The sequence below is a fragment of the Strigops habroptila genome, chromosome 2 (genome assembly GCF_004027225.2).
Source record: "Strigops habroptila isolate Jane chromosome 2, bStrHab1.2.pri, whole genome shotgun sequence".
Classification (NCBI taxonomy): Eukaryota; Metazoa; Chordata; class Aves; order Psittaciformes; family Psittacidae; genus Strigops; species Strigops habroptila.
In genome coordinates, this window is record NC_044278.2 from 111,716,992 (window position 1) to 111,732,032 (window position 15,041).

The window sequence follows — 15,041 nt, forward strand, 5'->3', positions numbered from 1 at the left end:
TGACTTGGAGACAAGTAAAGTTTATACATTTCCTCTATTCACTCTATATTCAAAGTTTTCCAGTTACGTACCGGATCTGTCTTAGAAGTAAACAACAAAAGGATGAGGGTCAAGGAGCACAAGTCCTTTTGCTAACTAAGCATAAGGAAAAGAAGGGAGCTGGAATGGGGCCTGGAGAGGCTGTGAAGTGTTCATCTTTGGATGTGTCCAACAGTTGCCTGGAGAATGTCCTGAGCAATCTGATGTAACTTTGAAGGTAGCTCTGCCTTCAGGCCTGGACCACGTGATGTCCAGAGGTCCCTTCACACCTGTGTCATTTTATGATCCTAAAGGTCTTCTAAGGAACTCTCCACACAATATTTTTATTTTTTTTCTGTGGATAACATGGCAAATGGGAAGCAGAAAATGAACTCTCTTCTATTGTGTTAGTGGTCTGAAGAGATAGAATTTAAGACACCCAGCTATGGAGCTATACGGCTGCAGAGGGTTTCCACTGCATGATGGGGAGTTGCTCTAGGTGCCTGGACTCCCTTATCCAAGTCAGCAGAGCAGCTGAACAGTTCTGCTGCTGGCCACGTCTGGTGCATTGTCACATGTAGGCTAAAAAAGTGACGCATCAGAGATGCAACAAAGCTCTGTTGTACCTGAGGGATCCTTAGAGTGCTTGGCTGAGCCGTTTTCACTGTGTACTCAAAAGAATGCTGTTTCTTGTGATGGTTGTAGTGCCTGTGTCCAGTCTTGCAGGAGTGTGTCCCCTTAGCACGGTGTGTTGTGTCAGGAAGGGGATGCTATTCCACTCAGTCATTGCCAAATAGGGATTTTTCTCTCATTTTGAATTTTCAACGCCAGTGAACACAATTGACTCTAGAAACAGGATCAAGGCTGCTGCAGAGGGAAATATGACTTTGAGGATGGCTTCTATCTTTGAGAGGTCTAGAACTACTAATTTTTCAGTGTTGTTTCTATTTGCATTAATTCACTTAACAAGTGATTAGTGCACATAGGAAATATGGCATATAGGAAGCATGGATTGTAATGCATCCACTTCCGTCCCATTCACTGAAAACTATCATAGTGGCCAAAAATACCTGAAAGGTTTGTGGTAGCCCCTCGTGGTTTACCATCACCGCTGGTGGGGATGGGCTCCTGTCCAAAACTACCAGGAGCATCTTCATCAGCATCCCACTGTGTTTTGTGGGACTCAGTGATGAGTCTAGGATGAACAATCTCCTTGAAGAAAGCTGTAGTTGGGATAAAGGCATTCAGTACAAAGGCTCCTTGGAGACTGGATGGCTGAGAGACGTGAACATCCACAACAGGGGGTTGCACTGACAGTCTTAGTCACTGGCATTGGTGATCCAAACCACCAACTACAGTGTGTGCTCAGCAGCAGGGCTTTGCCTCAGAGCTGTGGGACAAAGGAACTGAAGGGCAGTGGTGTGCACCGTGTCACCTCATCACTGGGAGGTTTGCAAGTTGAGCCTTGGTGCTGTCTCCTTGAGGCTCTCCTCAGTCCGTCTGAGGGTTGTTGAAAGCACTGGCGCTGAACCTGTCTCCCATAGACAGGCCAAGGCACATTCACATTTTCTTTCCCTCTTTTATGCCTTCCCTGCACCAGATTTGATCTTCACATACTCTTCCTACCTATTCAGTGACCAGTGTAACGCTGTTCAGTGTTACGTTTTAAACCATGTGATGATGGAATCAACAGCTCTTGCGACACATGAACCCTATTGCCATGTCATCTCCTTTTGCCAAAGAAAATCCTTTTGCAAAAGCCAATCTTTTGCTAGATGCTCTGTACTATCAAATATTCTCTTTGTTGATCAGAGAGAAAAAGAAATCTGGGAAACTTATTTTCACTTTCTTCAGAGATGTCTCATGCATTTGATTTGTCTGCTTGTGCAAACATCTTTTATTCATCCTCTCCACTCCACTTGTAATTTCTCACATTCCTTTTAAGCATGAGCTTGTAAGCTTTTCAGTACCTGAATGGTTGGGTTGGGGTTTTTTTAGCTTGTAGACGCCTTTTTCTTACCCCGGACCAAATAATGAAAGATCACCTGAATGGCAACATGTGTTAGTCCAAGACAACAAGGCATTCGGGGTTACTGAAACCTGGTAATGATCTTCCTAATGATCTTCCCTTGTCTCAGACCGATTTTCACTATTCATTCTTGTTCTGTCATTCTGTCTGTGTTTCCAGGCTAAAACTGAAACTCAGGAGTTCAATTAGCAGGCATATAGATACGGTTCAAATGACTCCCATTTTTACAGTTTTCTTCCAGACTTCTAAAGTGTTGGAAGTACAGTAGGTTTGAAACACGGCAAGACATGTGTCCTTTCTAAACCCTGCAGCATCTCCTCGATAGCAATGACAAATATATCAGAGGAAGATACATGATCACCTTGATAAAGCCCGCAAAAACCACCTCGCCTCCCCCTTATGTCTTTCTCCCTGCCCACAGACAACCGTAGCAGTCCCCATGAACTGGTTTGAACCTTGATGTTTAATATTTCATATCCCCTTCTAAATATTTTATCGTCACCTTCTGTAAGTCAGCATCTTCCCATCTCCAAACAAATGCTCGGTCCCTTTTTAGATCTTGCTGAGGTCTGGATCTGTCATGTAGTTCCTCAGACTCTATCAACATTGCAGGAAAAGGTTTATCATTCCATTGGGATTGAATTTACTGCTATTCAAGTTTGCTAAATACCTTCCAGATCTGCAGGTATTCTGCTAGAGTCTTATTATATAAACTTTCATAATTTTCTCTTTTATTTGTCCCTTCTATTGTCCATTCTCTTCATGGGAGTATCTTCAAAGCTCTTAAATCATTGCTGTTAACCATCTCCAAAACCCTCTAAACTTTTGCCTGTTCTGCTCATATAGGTCGAACTCTTAGTGGGGTGCACTTGCCCTGGCCTGACACTGCATGTTTAAGCTGAAGGTTTTGAAAATGGCTGTTAAGAACTGCTTTTACTTTATGTCTTTCTTCATGGGGTGAACACGTGTGATGGGGAGAGGCAGGCGGAAGATGCTAATATAGGTCAAACCCAGCCATCAAGCAAGTGCAACAACCTTGTTAGAGATGTTCTCTTGCCACAAGCCTGGATTTGATCCTAAATATCACTTCTCCACTGAAGTTTTTGGCAGAGGATCAGGACTCCTGCCTCCTAACAAGAAGCCATTTTGCCAGTTGCTCATTAAGAGTCTTAGTTGATTCGGTGATGGAAGGCAGTTTTTACTGAAGCAGACCCTCCTTGTCCTGGCTGATAGAGTCTGATGCTGGAAGCATGACTGGGTATTGTGCTGAAGGGATCTTTTTCTTCCAATCGACAAGTGATGAGTGTATCTATCTCCTGTGAACTGTAACATACCCTGCAGAAGACCTCAAGGCCAAACAGTTGGCATGAGTGTCCTGTGTGATGCATTGATTTACAGGAAGAGAGAAATAGTCTAAATATTTCCTTATTTTCCAAGGCTGGATGGATAGCTGCTGCCGTCCTCCATTGAACCTTTGATACAGAGTGTTGCAGAGGAGATAGATAGGTGCTTAGACAGGTAATAAAAGCCCATGGGTGGGCATGGATATGTGCTCTAATGAAGCTACAAAGCCTTTGCACACCAGTTTGGAAGCGATGCTGGGCAGAAAACCAGGACGAGACTGCTCTCAGCAGTCTTTCCTTAGATGAAATCTGCTGTGCCATTGATCTCTAAAAGGCAAATCAAATAACAGCAGCCACATTTTAAAGGATTAGGAGCTTCCTGTGCAAGACAGTATGTGTTTTTAATACTTTAAGCTGACTTATGAAACTGGTAAACAATGTGGAGGGTGGTGTTGGATGACCTCTTTTACATGCCTGATCATCCTGTCAACATTTATAATGCATTTGATATTTCCTTCTCATCAGGATAGGATCAGTTAAGCAGCCGCATTTCCCAAAGCTCAGGTTGCATTATGCTTTGTTCCACATTTCATGGTAATAAACGTTGACATAAATTTCTGTAGATTTCACATAAAGTGATGGTTAATTTATTCATGGTTGAAAAGGATCTTAAAAAAAGAAAGAAACAAAAGGAACAGAAAAGACTTCTGCAGAAGACAAATACACAGCTTGCAGGATAAGAAATACAGATCTTTCATGCCTATTTGTTTTGCACACAGTAATGACTGCTACATTCTGATTAGCAATCTTGACCTAGTTAAAGTGCTATTGTTTCTCTGTGTTCCTATTCTTCTAAAAGACTGTGGCTAGACATGATATTTTATAATCCATCAGATGTAAAATCTGCATAAAAAATATAATTATTGTGCTTCAGCAACTTGGACCAGAGCCCTGACGTTATGTTTCTAGGCAGTACACTGTGAATAATATGGATGCATTTTTAGGTTGGTATGTTCAGTTGGCAAGATATGTAATTTTTCCATAAATGAAGGTGAATTGTGAGATTTCTAACATACTGATTACTATTCCAGCCTTGTTCACAGCTAATGAGAATTAAGTGGATACTTGTCAGCCAAGGAACGTCCTTATTTGTTACTATAAATTCAGTTTTAGTGCCACTTACTATAGAAAACAGGGACAAAAACTTGTGTTACCTCTCAGTCAGCATTGTTATTGGCAGTGGTGCTTACGCTTAAGGATAAAGCAGAGCCAGGACCCAATGGAGGAGGCCATGTGTAGACACTGAGTCTCTTCCCATAGAGCTTATCATCAGAAAGACAGGTAGAACCTGGAGCTGAGCCTGTGCAAACCAAGCTGTAGTGGGAAACAGCATCTGCTACTCTTGCACAGCTCTTTACAACCATGGTAGGACCACCCTGACCTAGCCATGGTGTGCTGTGAGGACACACCAGCTCTGGACACTGTTCCCTCTTGTGAGGTGTGCCCAGGGCCTCTGCTCTGTCACTCAGTCCTTCATGAAGAATTAATGCCATTTCCCAGATCAGCATCATCCAGCAGATTGGACTTCCTGAACTTGGAGTGCTAAAATCTCCCTGAAGACAACTGTCACGCTCGCATTCTCAGCCATGTCAGGTAGAAGTTGCAAATGAAGATAAAAGATTAAATACCCTTTTACTGTGCAGAGAAAGTGCAGAGCAGAGGGGCTGGGGAGAGGTGCTCAGAAAAAGGCTATGCTACTGAGATCTTCGGAGGAGACATCAAGGTGAACCTGGTGCCGTGGCTGTGGGCAAGAGTGGGAACAGCCAGAGCCACCGGACTTCAGGAGATATATAGAAACAGCAGTAATGAGAGCCCTTCTGACTGTTGTCATCCCTAGAGGTATTAAAAAGGCATGTAGATGTGGTGCTTAGGGACATGGTTTAATGGTGGACTTGACTGTGTTAGGTTAAAGGTTGGACTTGATGATCTTAAAGGTCTTTTCCAACCTAAATGATTCTCTGATTCTCAGCTCTGGACACAGGCTGGCAGCAGGCTGGCAGCAAACACTGTGAACCACTATTTCAAAAATGAGAGCTGCTGTCATTCAGGATCAAGCCCGAAGTCCCAGGGGTGGTTCGCTTGGTCCAGCCCTGGGATGCAAAGGTGCTTTCACAGCATAAATAGAAGTAGTGTTCAGCATGTTTTCCTCCTTTGGAATGAATTCTTTCTCTCTTTCTTTTTTTTTTTTCTTTGGCCACTTTCATTGTTTGAATATTTTCTGTATTTTTCATGTAATTCCTTTACTCCTTCCCCTCCCCAGATACATGAAGGATTTTGTTTACAGTGCAGCTATAGATACAGTCAGCACATACTGCGAGAAAGTCTAGGACGTCCAGAAGGGACCTTTTAAAGTGAATTTGTCTGCTACTTCTATATTAAAAGCATAAAATCCAAAGCTGCTTTTTTAACATCAAAAATATTACTCCACATGAGCTGCTAATGCTGCCGTGCTGCTTGCTTCACAAAGTGTGATCATCGCTTGAGGTTTAAGTTAGCTGCACATTATGAGTTTTGTCACCATTGTTCCACCACACAAGCTAAGAAAGCTGCAAACCTTAGTAGGAAAATAAAAGAGATGGGAGAACAAAAGTGGCAGATCTTACTTTTACGTCTTCAGCTAATAAGGATTAGTGGAGACTTAAAACCATCACACTCGGATATTTTCTCTGTAGTTTACTTGGAGCATTTTGGTGTTTTGGTCCATTCTTGAGTGTCTGGCTATAAGCATGTGAAGATGACAGTCAGATGGTGCTGTTTGTACAATGGCTTGCACTGGGAAATGAGTATTTTTGGATCTGCAGGCACTATGGAGGTACTTGGGCAAGTCAGAGGGACAGCCTGTCTTTTGCTTGTCTCATGAGCTGTGAAATTCAAGCCTGCTGCATGCTTAACCTATGACTTATGTCAAGCACTGTGCTTCTACTACACATCATTAAATGAAGTAAAAAGCAAATTCTAAAGGAAGTCCTAGTGAAGAGCTGCATGAAGCACACAAAATATAAGACTTTCAGTAAAAGTGAAGCCAGATAGTCCTTATCATTTCCTGCTGCCGCAGCCAAATTCTTTTCTTGACCATATTGTACAGTCCCTGTGGAAACGAATACAAGGCAATGGGTAATATCAGAACTGGATCAAAGATGTGATAAAAATATTGTTAAATATGGATGTTTTGGAGAAAACTATCTGTAAAATTTCTCAGTGACATATTGCTTTTGAACCAAAGAAGTTTTTGTTTCTATTTTCTAAATAAAAAACCTTTTGAGCCAGAAAAAAAAATCAATATTCAGCAAAATCTACTAGTTTTACATTTAGTACAAAATGACAACCAAAAGAAAGGTGAAGCAAAAGGTGGTGGTTTGTTTTCTTTTTTCAAAAGAGGGATTATTTGATACCAGATTTCGATGAGCCCTAATTATTAGCTCAGTGGAACTCCTGCTGATTCGGCCTGGTGTCAGGGAGCATTAAAGAAGAAACTGCCACTCTTAAATCCCTTTTAAGACTCCGAATAAGTTTCAAGTAGAAATTAACTGCCCCTCTGCACAGGACGTGGTGCACACTGGGGTGTTTAGACCTAATCATCACTAGAGTTTTGCCCTCTGCTGTCAATGTCCTGCTCAGCATTAGATTCATCAGGTCTTACAATAACACAGGCTGCCAGGAAATGCATGTCCTCGTTGATGGTTCATGCAGTGCTGCCCACCTACCTGTGGGAAGAAGCTTTGCATGGAAAGCTTCCTCCTCTCCTGCTTACTGTCATGTCACTCATTTCCCATCACAGAGCCTTTCGGTATTACTCCGTTCAAGCAGTTTGAGATGTGTAATCACCAGCCTGTTTGATCTGAGGAATGTGCCTCTGTGTTAGAGGAACTTTGGTTTTATGTTTACTGACCCAAATCAATCCTGGCTTGCAAATTGTAAGAGATGGAGCTTGAAATCTGGCAAGGTCTTTTTTTGCCCTCTGAAGAGTCTGTGCTTTGCTTGGGGGAAAAGGGCTTGAGTACTGACTTTCGATCAGGAGTTGAAAAAAGCGATTGCTAGAAAACTGCAGATTTGAGTAATCGAACCCGGCGCCACTCCCTTCTGAAAATGAAACAGAGTAATGCTGGGGCAGCAGTGCCTACAGAAGGCAGCATTCAGATGAAACAGCAAGACAGAGAGACTTGTGATGGCCACTGTTCGTCTTGCTGAACAAACACAGACCAGCCCCCTGCAAACTGCCCTGACACATAACTGCTAACAGCTTGGTATAAGGAGGGAGAAGGGGTTTCATCCTTGTGGGCTGCTCACATCCTTCCCATGCCCTCACCCTCCACATCCCAAACTCACAGGGGATGTGAACGCAGAACCTTTCCAGCAGACACAGTGAAGCCCCCTGAGACTCACCTGCACCTTTGCAGCCTCACTCACTCTTATTTCTGCTTTAAGGTGGGGACATCTATTGACCGAGGTGTTGTCAGCATTCGGAGGGCAGTGTTTGCAAGGTTTTGGGGAGATGTGATAAGCCAGCACTTGTTACTTCTTTAGAAGCGCCATAGTGCCCTTTTTGGTGGGCACCGTAGCAGAGCATATGTTATGAAACCAGGAGTCCTCCAGCCCATGTCGAAGGAGGGAGCGCTTGGTTAAGGGATGTGTCTGGAGAACAGGATGCTCTCCCTGGCTCTGCTGCTGGCTTGTGCATGTCACCAGGCAAACCACTTCACAGCTCATATCTGCTAGCAGATAGTTCAGCTGAAGATGAAAAGCAACTACTAAGCACGGCACAGTGTAATACCCATGGTTTTGATTGTATCAGAAAGCCTGGTGCAGGTGCTCTGAAAACATGAAGACATTTTAAACAGTTCCTTCTGCTTCAAAATGTCAAACAAAAGCAAAGTTAACTCAGAAATGTGTATTAACCACATAAAGCATATATGTATGCAGAGGATACATTATTGATTATTCATGAATAATGCCTTCTTGTCAGCAACACTTTTGAAAGCAAAACACGCTGCCAAGTCATGTATTCTGATGACCTGGGGACTTCCCTGTTTCCCAGGAAGATGAATGTGGGGGCACGAGAATGGTTTCTAATAAACACTGGCAGCAAAGATGATGGTAAAAGGAAGTGCAGCTTCTGTGGGGTTTTTTTGCGAAGGAAAGTACAGTGACTCATGTGTCAGAAGGAACACGGTAACCAAAGACAGTCCATGCTCTTTGCAAGTGACCACCCAAATCTCTTCCCCTAGGGGACACCTAACAACAATTAGTTGCTCTTGAAAGCACAAGGTCTGTGGACTTGTACAACTAGGCACCAACATGTCTGTCGTTATGAAATGAAAACATCAATCTGTGATTCAAAAGCTATGCTGCAAACTTAACTTGAGATATGAGATGAGATTCTCGATGTCAGAGAGAGAAATTACAAGCTTTATTTTTAAGGGCTAAACTCAGTGACCTGCTGATGCAATGGAAGGATAAGTAGGTACAGAGGAAATATGTATTTTGTCAGTTGAGCTCTTTGCAAGCAACTCACTGGTATTCACACCAGAATAAAAGTTTCACACTTGGAGTTTTCTGGGAAGAGCTTTTACCTGTAGATAAGCCTGAAGTTGAGGGCAATAGGGGCCACAACAGAGTACTACGTGCCTGTGGACTTCTGTACACGAAACAGCATGATACAGATAAAGTGATAGAAAGATCTCATAAATCATCTTTGCTCACTCGACTGGAAAATTAGAGTTCTCATTGTTCCCTCTGCCCATCACCAACCGCCTCCCAAGGTATCACAGTTTGCACGGGTGCCATTTTCTCACTGGCACACAGGTATTTGTCAGATGTTGTGTCCTGCTGCCTCTGAGGCTGGTGCACTCCTGCCCGGGTGCACAAAGGCAGGAGATGGGCCAAGTTTCCCTGCAGAGTTTCCTGACTGCTCACAGCTGAAACAGCGACAGTGTGTGTGCCGACTGAGCGAGGGCTGCATGCGTGTTCACTGCCTGGTGTGCACACCTCTAATGTGCTGTAGCTAAAGATATGACAGCTGTGTTTGTTTAAAAGCAATCCATTCTTTTGTGAAACATGTTCAGAGCAACTCCACTTACAGGTGTCTTCACCTTGCTTGAGGGCATAGCACCAAGTCCAAAGTCTTCAGCTCACGGGACTACATCTTTGTTTTGTGTGTGTGGGGTGGGAATTTGTGTGTTCAACCATGGCAGATGAGTGTAGGTTGGGTGGACAGAGCCATGAACCTCTTTTCCTTCAGTAGGTCCGCAAGGCTTGTGAGCAGATGAAAATATCGCTCTAAATATTCAAGGAAAAGGAAATAGAGTTACGGTTCTCAGAGCAGTGTTGCGTGGACTGTGTGGTTTATAACAGATGTTTCAGGACATAAACAATTAGGGCTTAATGTATTAATATACGTCTCTGGAAAATAATCCAGCAGTATATCATGGGCCAGACCTTTGGCTGACATAACCTGAATATGGTTCCAGTGGCTTTATTTTCAGTTTTGAACATGCTGACATCTAACATCTTTAATGATATACATCTCTGGCCAGTATAGGGCTATATAAGATGGGGATGTGTGTGCCATTAGAATGTGTCCTAGGACCTTTGGACTCTACAGCAGTCCAAAATGGTCTTTTGGATCATCAGAGTGAAATGCTGCAGCACTGGGTAGGCACAAGAGCATATTTCATGAGTGCGTTAGTCTCTGCTATGTAAAAATACTTTAGATCTGTCTGACACAGTTACATGGGAGCAAATCTAGGGCAGATATGCCCTAGGCCTTGCCAGCTACAGCTCTGGCCACCTCCTTCCACATGCTCCCATGGGGGAAACGGGGATCTGTGATCAACAGGAGGCAGCACTGCTTGAAAAACGCTGGTGTCTAGAAGGACAGGGGTGGTGGTGGCAGGGAGATGTCTCACAACATATTTTCCTACAGTTCTGCGTACTTACATTGACTGAGAAAGCCCAGAGTAGCTTTGTGTACTATGCAGTGCTTAGTTTCCTGTTGTCTTCTAGCAAACAGACTACAGATTGTTTCTTCAGAGTCATCTAATGATTTTATTTTCTCTGCTTCTTTCAGCTCCAAGGCTCCTTGAAGAGAAAGTTGGTGGTAAATCTGTCACCTGTCAACAACAAGAGGCCCAATGGCGTTTCAGAGAGCTCCTTCCTTGACATTAAAAGGATAAGAGTGGGTGATAATATCTCAGTGGGACAAGGTGGACAACATGTTAGCAATTGCCAAAGCCAGTCAATGTCAGGAACTATGTCTGTGGGGCAAGGTTCGCAAAGAAAGGCCAACAACCTAGCTAACAATACACATGCTAGTGGGAACGGCATGTTTAATATGACTTTGAAAGAGGTAAAGAAAGAACCAGGAGAAACGATGTCCTGCAGCAAACACTTAGATGGCCAGACATCCCATGAGAACATGTTCCCTAACAGATATGGGGAAGACTCGTGGGAACAAATGATGGATCTGGAGCTTCAGGAACTGTTTAATGAACTGACTAACATATCAGTGCCACCAATGAGTGATCTTGAGCTAGAGAATATGATAAATGCCACGATAAAACAAGACGAGCCATTCAACATTGACCTTGGGCAGCAGAACCAGAGGGGCCCTGTGAGATCTCTGCAGATGGATAAGATGGTGATAAAAAGTGAATATGCACCAGGCATGAATCAGGCTCCTGTGGGCTCCCCACAGATGAGGCCTTCTTCTACAGGTCCAGCCTTCACTATGGCCAACACTGCCATGTCCACCTCTTCACCCATCCCTTCGGTGCCTCAGAGTCAAACACAGGTATCGCAGGTTTCTTCTGCGTCCAGTCGGCCATTGACTAACTGGCAGGAGGTCTCTCATGCACAGCAGCTTAAACAGATTGCAGCCAACCGGCAGCAACATGCCTTGATTCAGCAGCAACAGCAGCAGCAGAACCAGACAGCCAACTGGTCCACTCTGTCTCCATCAGGACCTTCCCCTGGACCCTTCATGCAGGAGAAAATCCCCAGTCCTTCTTTTCGCCAGCAGCAGTTCAGCCCACAAAGCTCAGCAATGCTTGGGGTACCAGTGAATGGAAATCAGTCGAAAGGGATGAACAACTATGTTTATAAACCAACCACTCCCCAGAGCAATCCCATGGACATAATCATGCAACAGAAGCCTCAGGACCTCAACAGAAACTTTATCAACAGCGCTCAGCCATCCCTAGAGCAGCATCATGGCAACACAAAGCCTTTGTTTCACTTTAACTCAGAGCAAACAAACCAGCAGATGCCTTCAGTTTTGGGTTCCCAAAACAAGCCTGCCCTTCTGCACTACACGCAGCAGGCACAGGGTTCAGCCCCTGTGCAACAGCCACAGCAACAGCAGCAACAACAGCCACAGCCGCAACCTGCTCAACCTCTCCCGAACCAGTCTCTGCAAAGGCCACCTAACGTACCCCTAGCACTGCAGCAAAAAATGATGCTTCAGAAAATGCAGCAAAGCCAGCAAATCTCAGGTTTGCAGTATCCAGTCTCTCAGCAGCACAGACAGGTAAGACAAATTCCCTCTTACTTGTTAGAAAATCATTCTGGTCTGAGTAGTAAAAGGGCTTTTGCAGCCTGGCCTCATTCCTCCAGGGTGTACGGGTGGCAGATAATGACCATCTCAGCACATATTTCCACAGAGCTGGTGATGGCACATTTGGCACCTATTCAGGTATATTGTGGATACACATTTATAAGAATTTCAAGAAAGACATATTCATAACACTTTTTTCAGAATTCAGTGGAGTGAATATGTCACGGCTATATTTATTATGGAGATACTTGTCAGAAAGGTGAGATAGTAGGACAGATGCATGCTTATTTTGGACCCATATCTAAGTATTCTAGCTTACAAGAATTTAGGCTCTTTTGAATGGCAAAATTTTAATTAATTCCTATATTATCTTAGATGATGTATTTTACAACATTAATTTATATGCCATCGTTTTCTTCAGGGAGGCAGGGTTAGGAAATTCTGCTTTTAGATACCTTTTGACTGACGTGACAAAAATACTGTTTGCACATTTGTTATCTGTTTGGCAGAGAAAAACTAAGACTTATCTGTGAGCTTTGTAAACACCCCTCACACTTCTGGGAATATTCTGTGGATAAAATATGTGCCTAGATATGAAGGTGAAGGTTGCCACAGATATGTCTACAATAATATACCACATGGACAGCTCCCACTGTGTTATCATGGAACAGTGCTCTGACAAAATCAGTCGTTATTGCTCAGTTATGCTCTGCCAAGTCACTGTGCACCAGGATCCCAAGTTTCAGACCTACCAATTGAAGTTTGACTATGCAACCTCATTGTACCCCAGAAAGGTGCAAACCAAGTCAAATGTATTTGACCTTGGGATGTTTAAGCCACTCTGAGTAGTTTTGGTGGAACTTGAGCTCAGCACATTCGAAGGTATGGAATGGCAATATAGGTGTGGAAAACATTTGTGGGTGTGGAAAACATTTGTGGATGTGGAAAACAGCTATAAGAACCTACTAAAAGTGAAAGCCTAAGTCTTCCATAAAGTTCCAGAGTAGCAGTGTTGTGAATGAGTCACTCAGAATGGGAGTTTCTTTACCAAACTGGGTGAACAGTCTGATGTTTTTAAAAGAAGTAGATATAGTTGTATGTATGGACACCTTTCTTCTTTGAACTCTTTTAAATTCCCAAGCCAACTAACCATAACTTTCCCCAGCAGAAAATCCCTTAGCAAGAGGTACCAGGTGAAACCTATGGGCAGCTTTGGGTGGGGAGATGTTGCTTGGTTGGAAGATGATGGAGAATGAGAGCTGGAAGGAAGCAAGCATAGCCTTGCTCTTTTATGGAAGGTCTCTGCTGGCTGTTCCTCTTCTTCTTAGGCTACTCTGTGCTTTCTTCTTAGGCACATTTCCCCGTACTCTTAATAGACTGGCAGGCAGCTGAATTTTAACAGTTCCTTCATTCAGGCATGATGAAGCTTCCAGCAATCTGTCAGCACAGGGGAGACAGGCAGGACTTCTGCAAACACTACTATTTGTCTGAAAAAAAAATGCAAGGTCACATTCTGGAAAGGATTGAGGCAGTGTTAGCTCCTTGCTCTGTGTCCTCTTGCGCTGCTGCTCAGGGAGGCAAGCCAACAAGATGGTACTTGGCCATAGTAGTATATGCAAGATTTATCATGAGTGTAGTGGAATCTCTCACCTGTGCAGCCACAAGATCTTTTGGCTTAGGGAACTTGCTCTAAATGAGCTTTGCTGAGTGCCAAACTTTAGATATTATATCAAGGAAGGAGTTTTGCCTATCGTCACCGACTTCTGCAAGTAGTTTTCCAAAGTTTCCTGTCATCTAACCACTTTCCACAGTTGTGTCTGCAGGACATGGCTGCCTGACCCACAGCACAGCTGAGAAGCGTAAAAGCTTCGTAGACACAGATTACAGAGCTTTTGCAGCAAAAATTGCTGTTTTTTCTATGATGTAGAGGGATAACTCGTTTTTTTAGACATCCTTAGCAGTTGTTCCAAAGTTCTGCTGAAGTTTAGAAAATGAGGTAGTTCTCTCTCAGAGGAGTATTCTGTAGCTGCAGGAACAATACTTAGAAATTAAGTGGTCAATCAATGGCAGTTTTGGCAAGGTTTGAACATACCTGTTCACCTGGTGGTATTTATGAGTTCTGTGGACTCTTTCAGCACTTGCCTGCACAGCGACAACAGCCCACTAACCCCTTGGTCAGGACCTGCTTGCACCATAAATCCAGTCTGAATATTAAATCAGAGTGGGAGGAGACACTGCTGCTATTATCTTCCAACAAAGACAACAAAAGCCAAAGCAACCTCGCAGGTCAACTCCCACTGATTTTAGCAATGGGGACATCACCTCATTTAGGCTACACAGTCTTCTTTCCTGGAGGTTCATCTTCTACCTCTAAGGATTCTTACACATCATTAATAGTAATGCATGATTAATTACCAGCATTTACTAATTAACTTCATGTGTAATATTTATTTTACTCATGCCCTATTTCTTCATGATGAAGCAAGGTTTGATGCTTGGTGTAATTCAGCTCATCCTCAGAGCAATGTAATTTTGGACTGGAAGGACCCTCTCAGAACTGGCTGGAATGATTTGTAGCTGGAACTGTGAGTGCACATTTGTGTAGGTCTGCTGTGACATTGCCATCAGATAACACTCATTGGAACATTATAAATTCACATTTTTACCTGAATCAGCTCACCCTCTGGATTTTTACTCCCCCAGCTTTAAGATCCCCCCCAATCATTTGAACTTGGCTTTATCAGCCCAAGCTGGCTAACTGGAAATGTAAGGCTTATAATTTCTCTGCTTGTCACATTCACTTTGTGTCAAATTGGAGCAAACTTGTAGTGGGATTTGCTAATTAGATGTCTTTTCACTGTAGGGAAAAGTCATAAAAATGATGGAAATCATCTTGGTTTCCTGGAAGATTGATCTGAATGAAGAGTTTGTTTGCTGCTTTGTTTTATTCTCCATTGTTGTGGGAAAGATTCATCTTTCCATTGTCTATCAAGATGCGACATACACGCAGTCATGAAAAAAACACTTAGAAATTCAACAC

The 15,041-nt window shown here is 43.3% G+C and overlaps 1 protein-coding gene across 2 annotated transcripts in view; it reads left to right on the forward strand.

The window, feature by feature from the left end:
• The window catches only part of MAML2 (mastermind like transcriptional coactivator 2), a 214,794-nt gene that overhangs the window by 136,636 nt on the left and 63,117 nt on the right, over nt 1-15,041 (forward strand). For both annotated transcript variants that reach the window (XM_030475828.1, XM_030475827.1), the window contains one exon: nt 10,517-11,974. In XM_030475828.1, the coding sequence (XP_030331688.1) occupies nt 10,517-11,974 (1,458 nt within the window). The remainder of the gene's footprint in view (nt 1-10,516; nt 11,975-15,041) is intronic.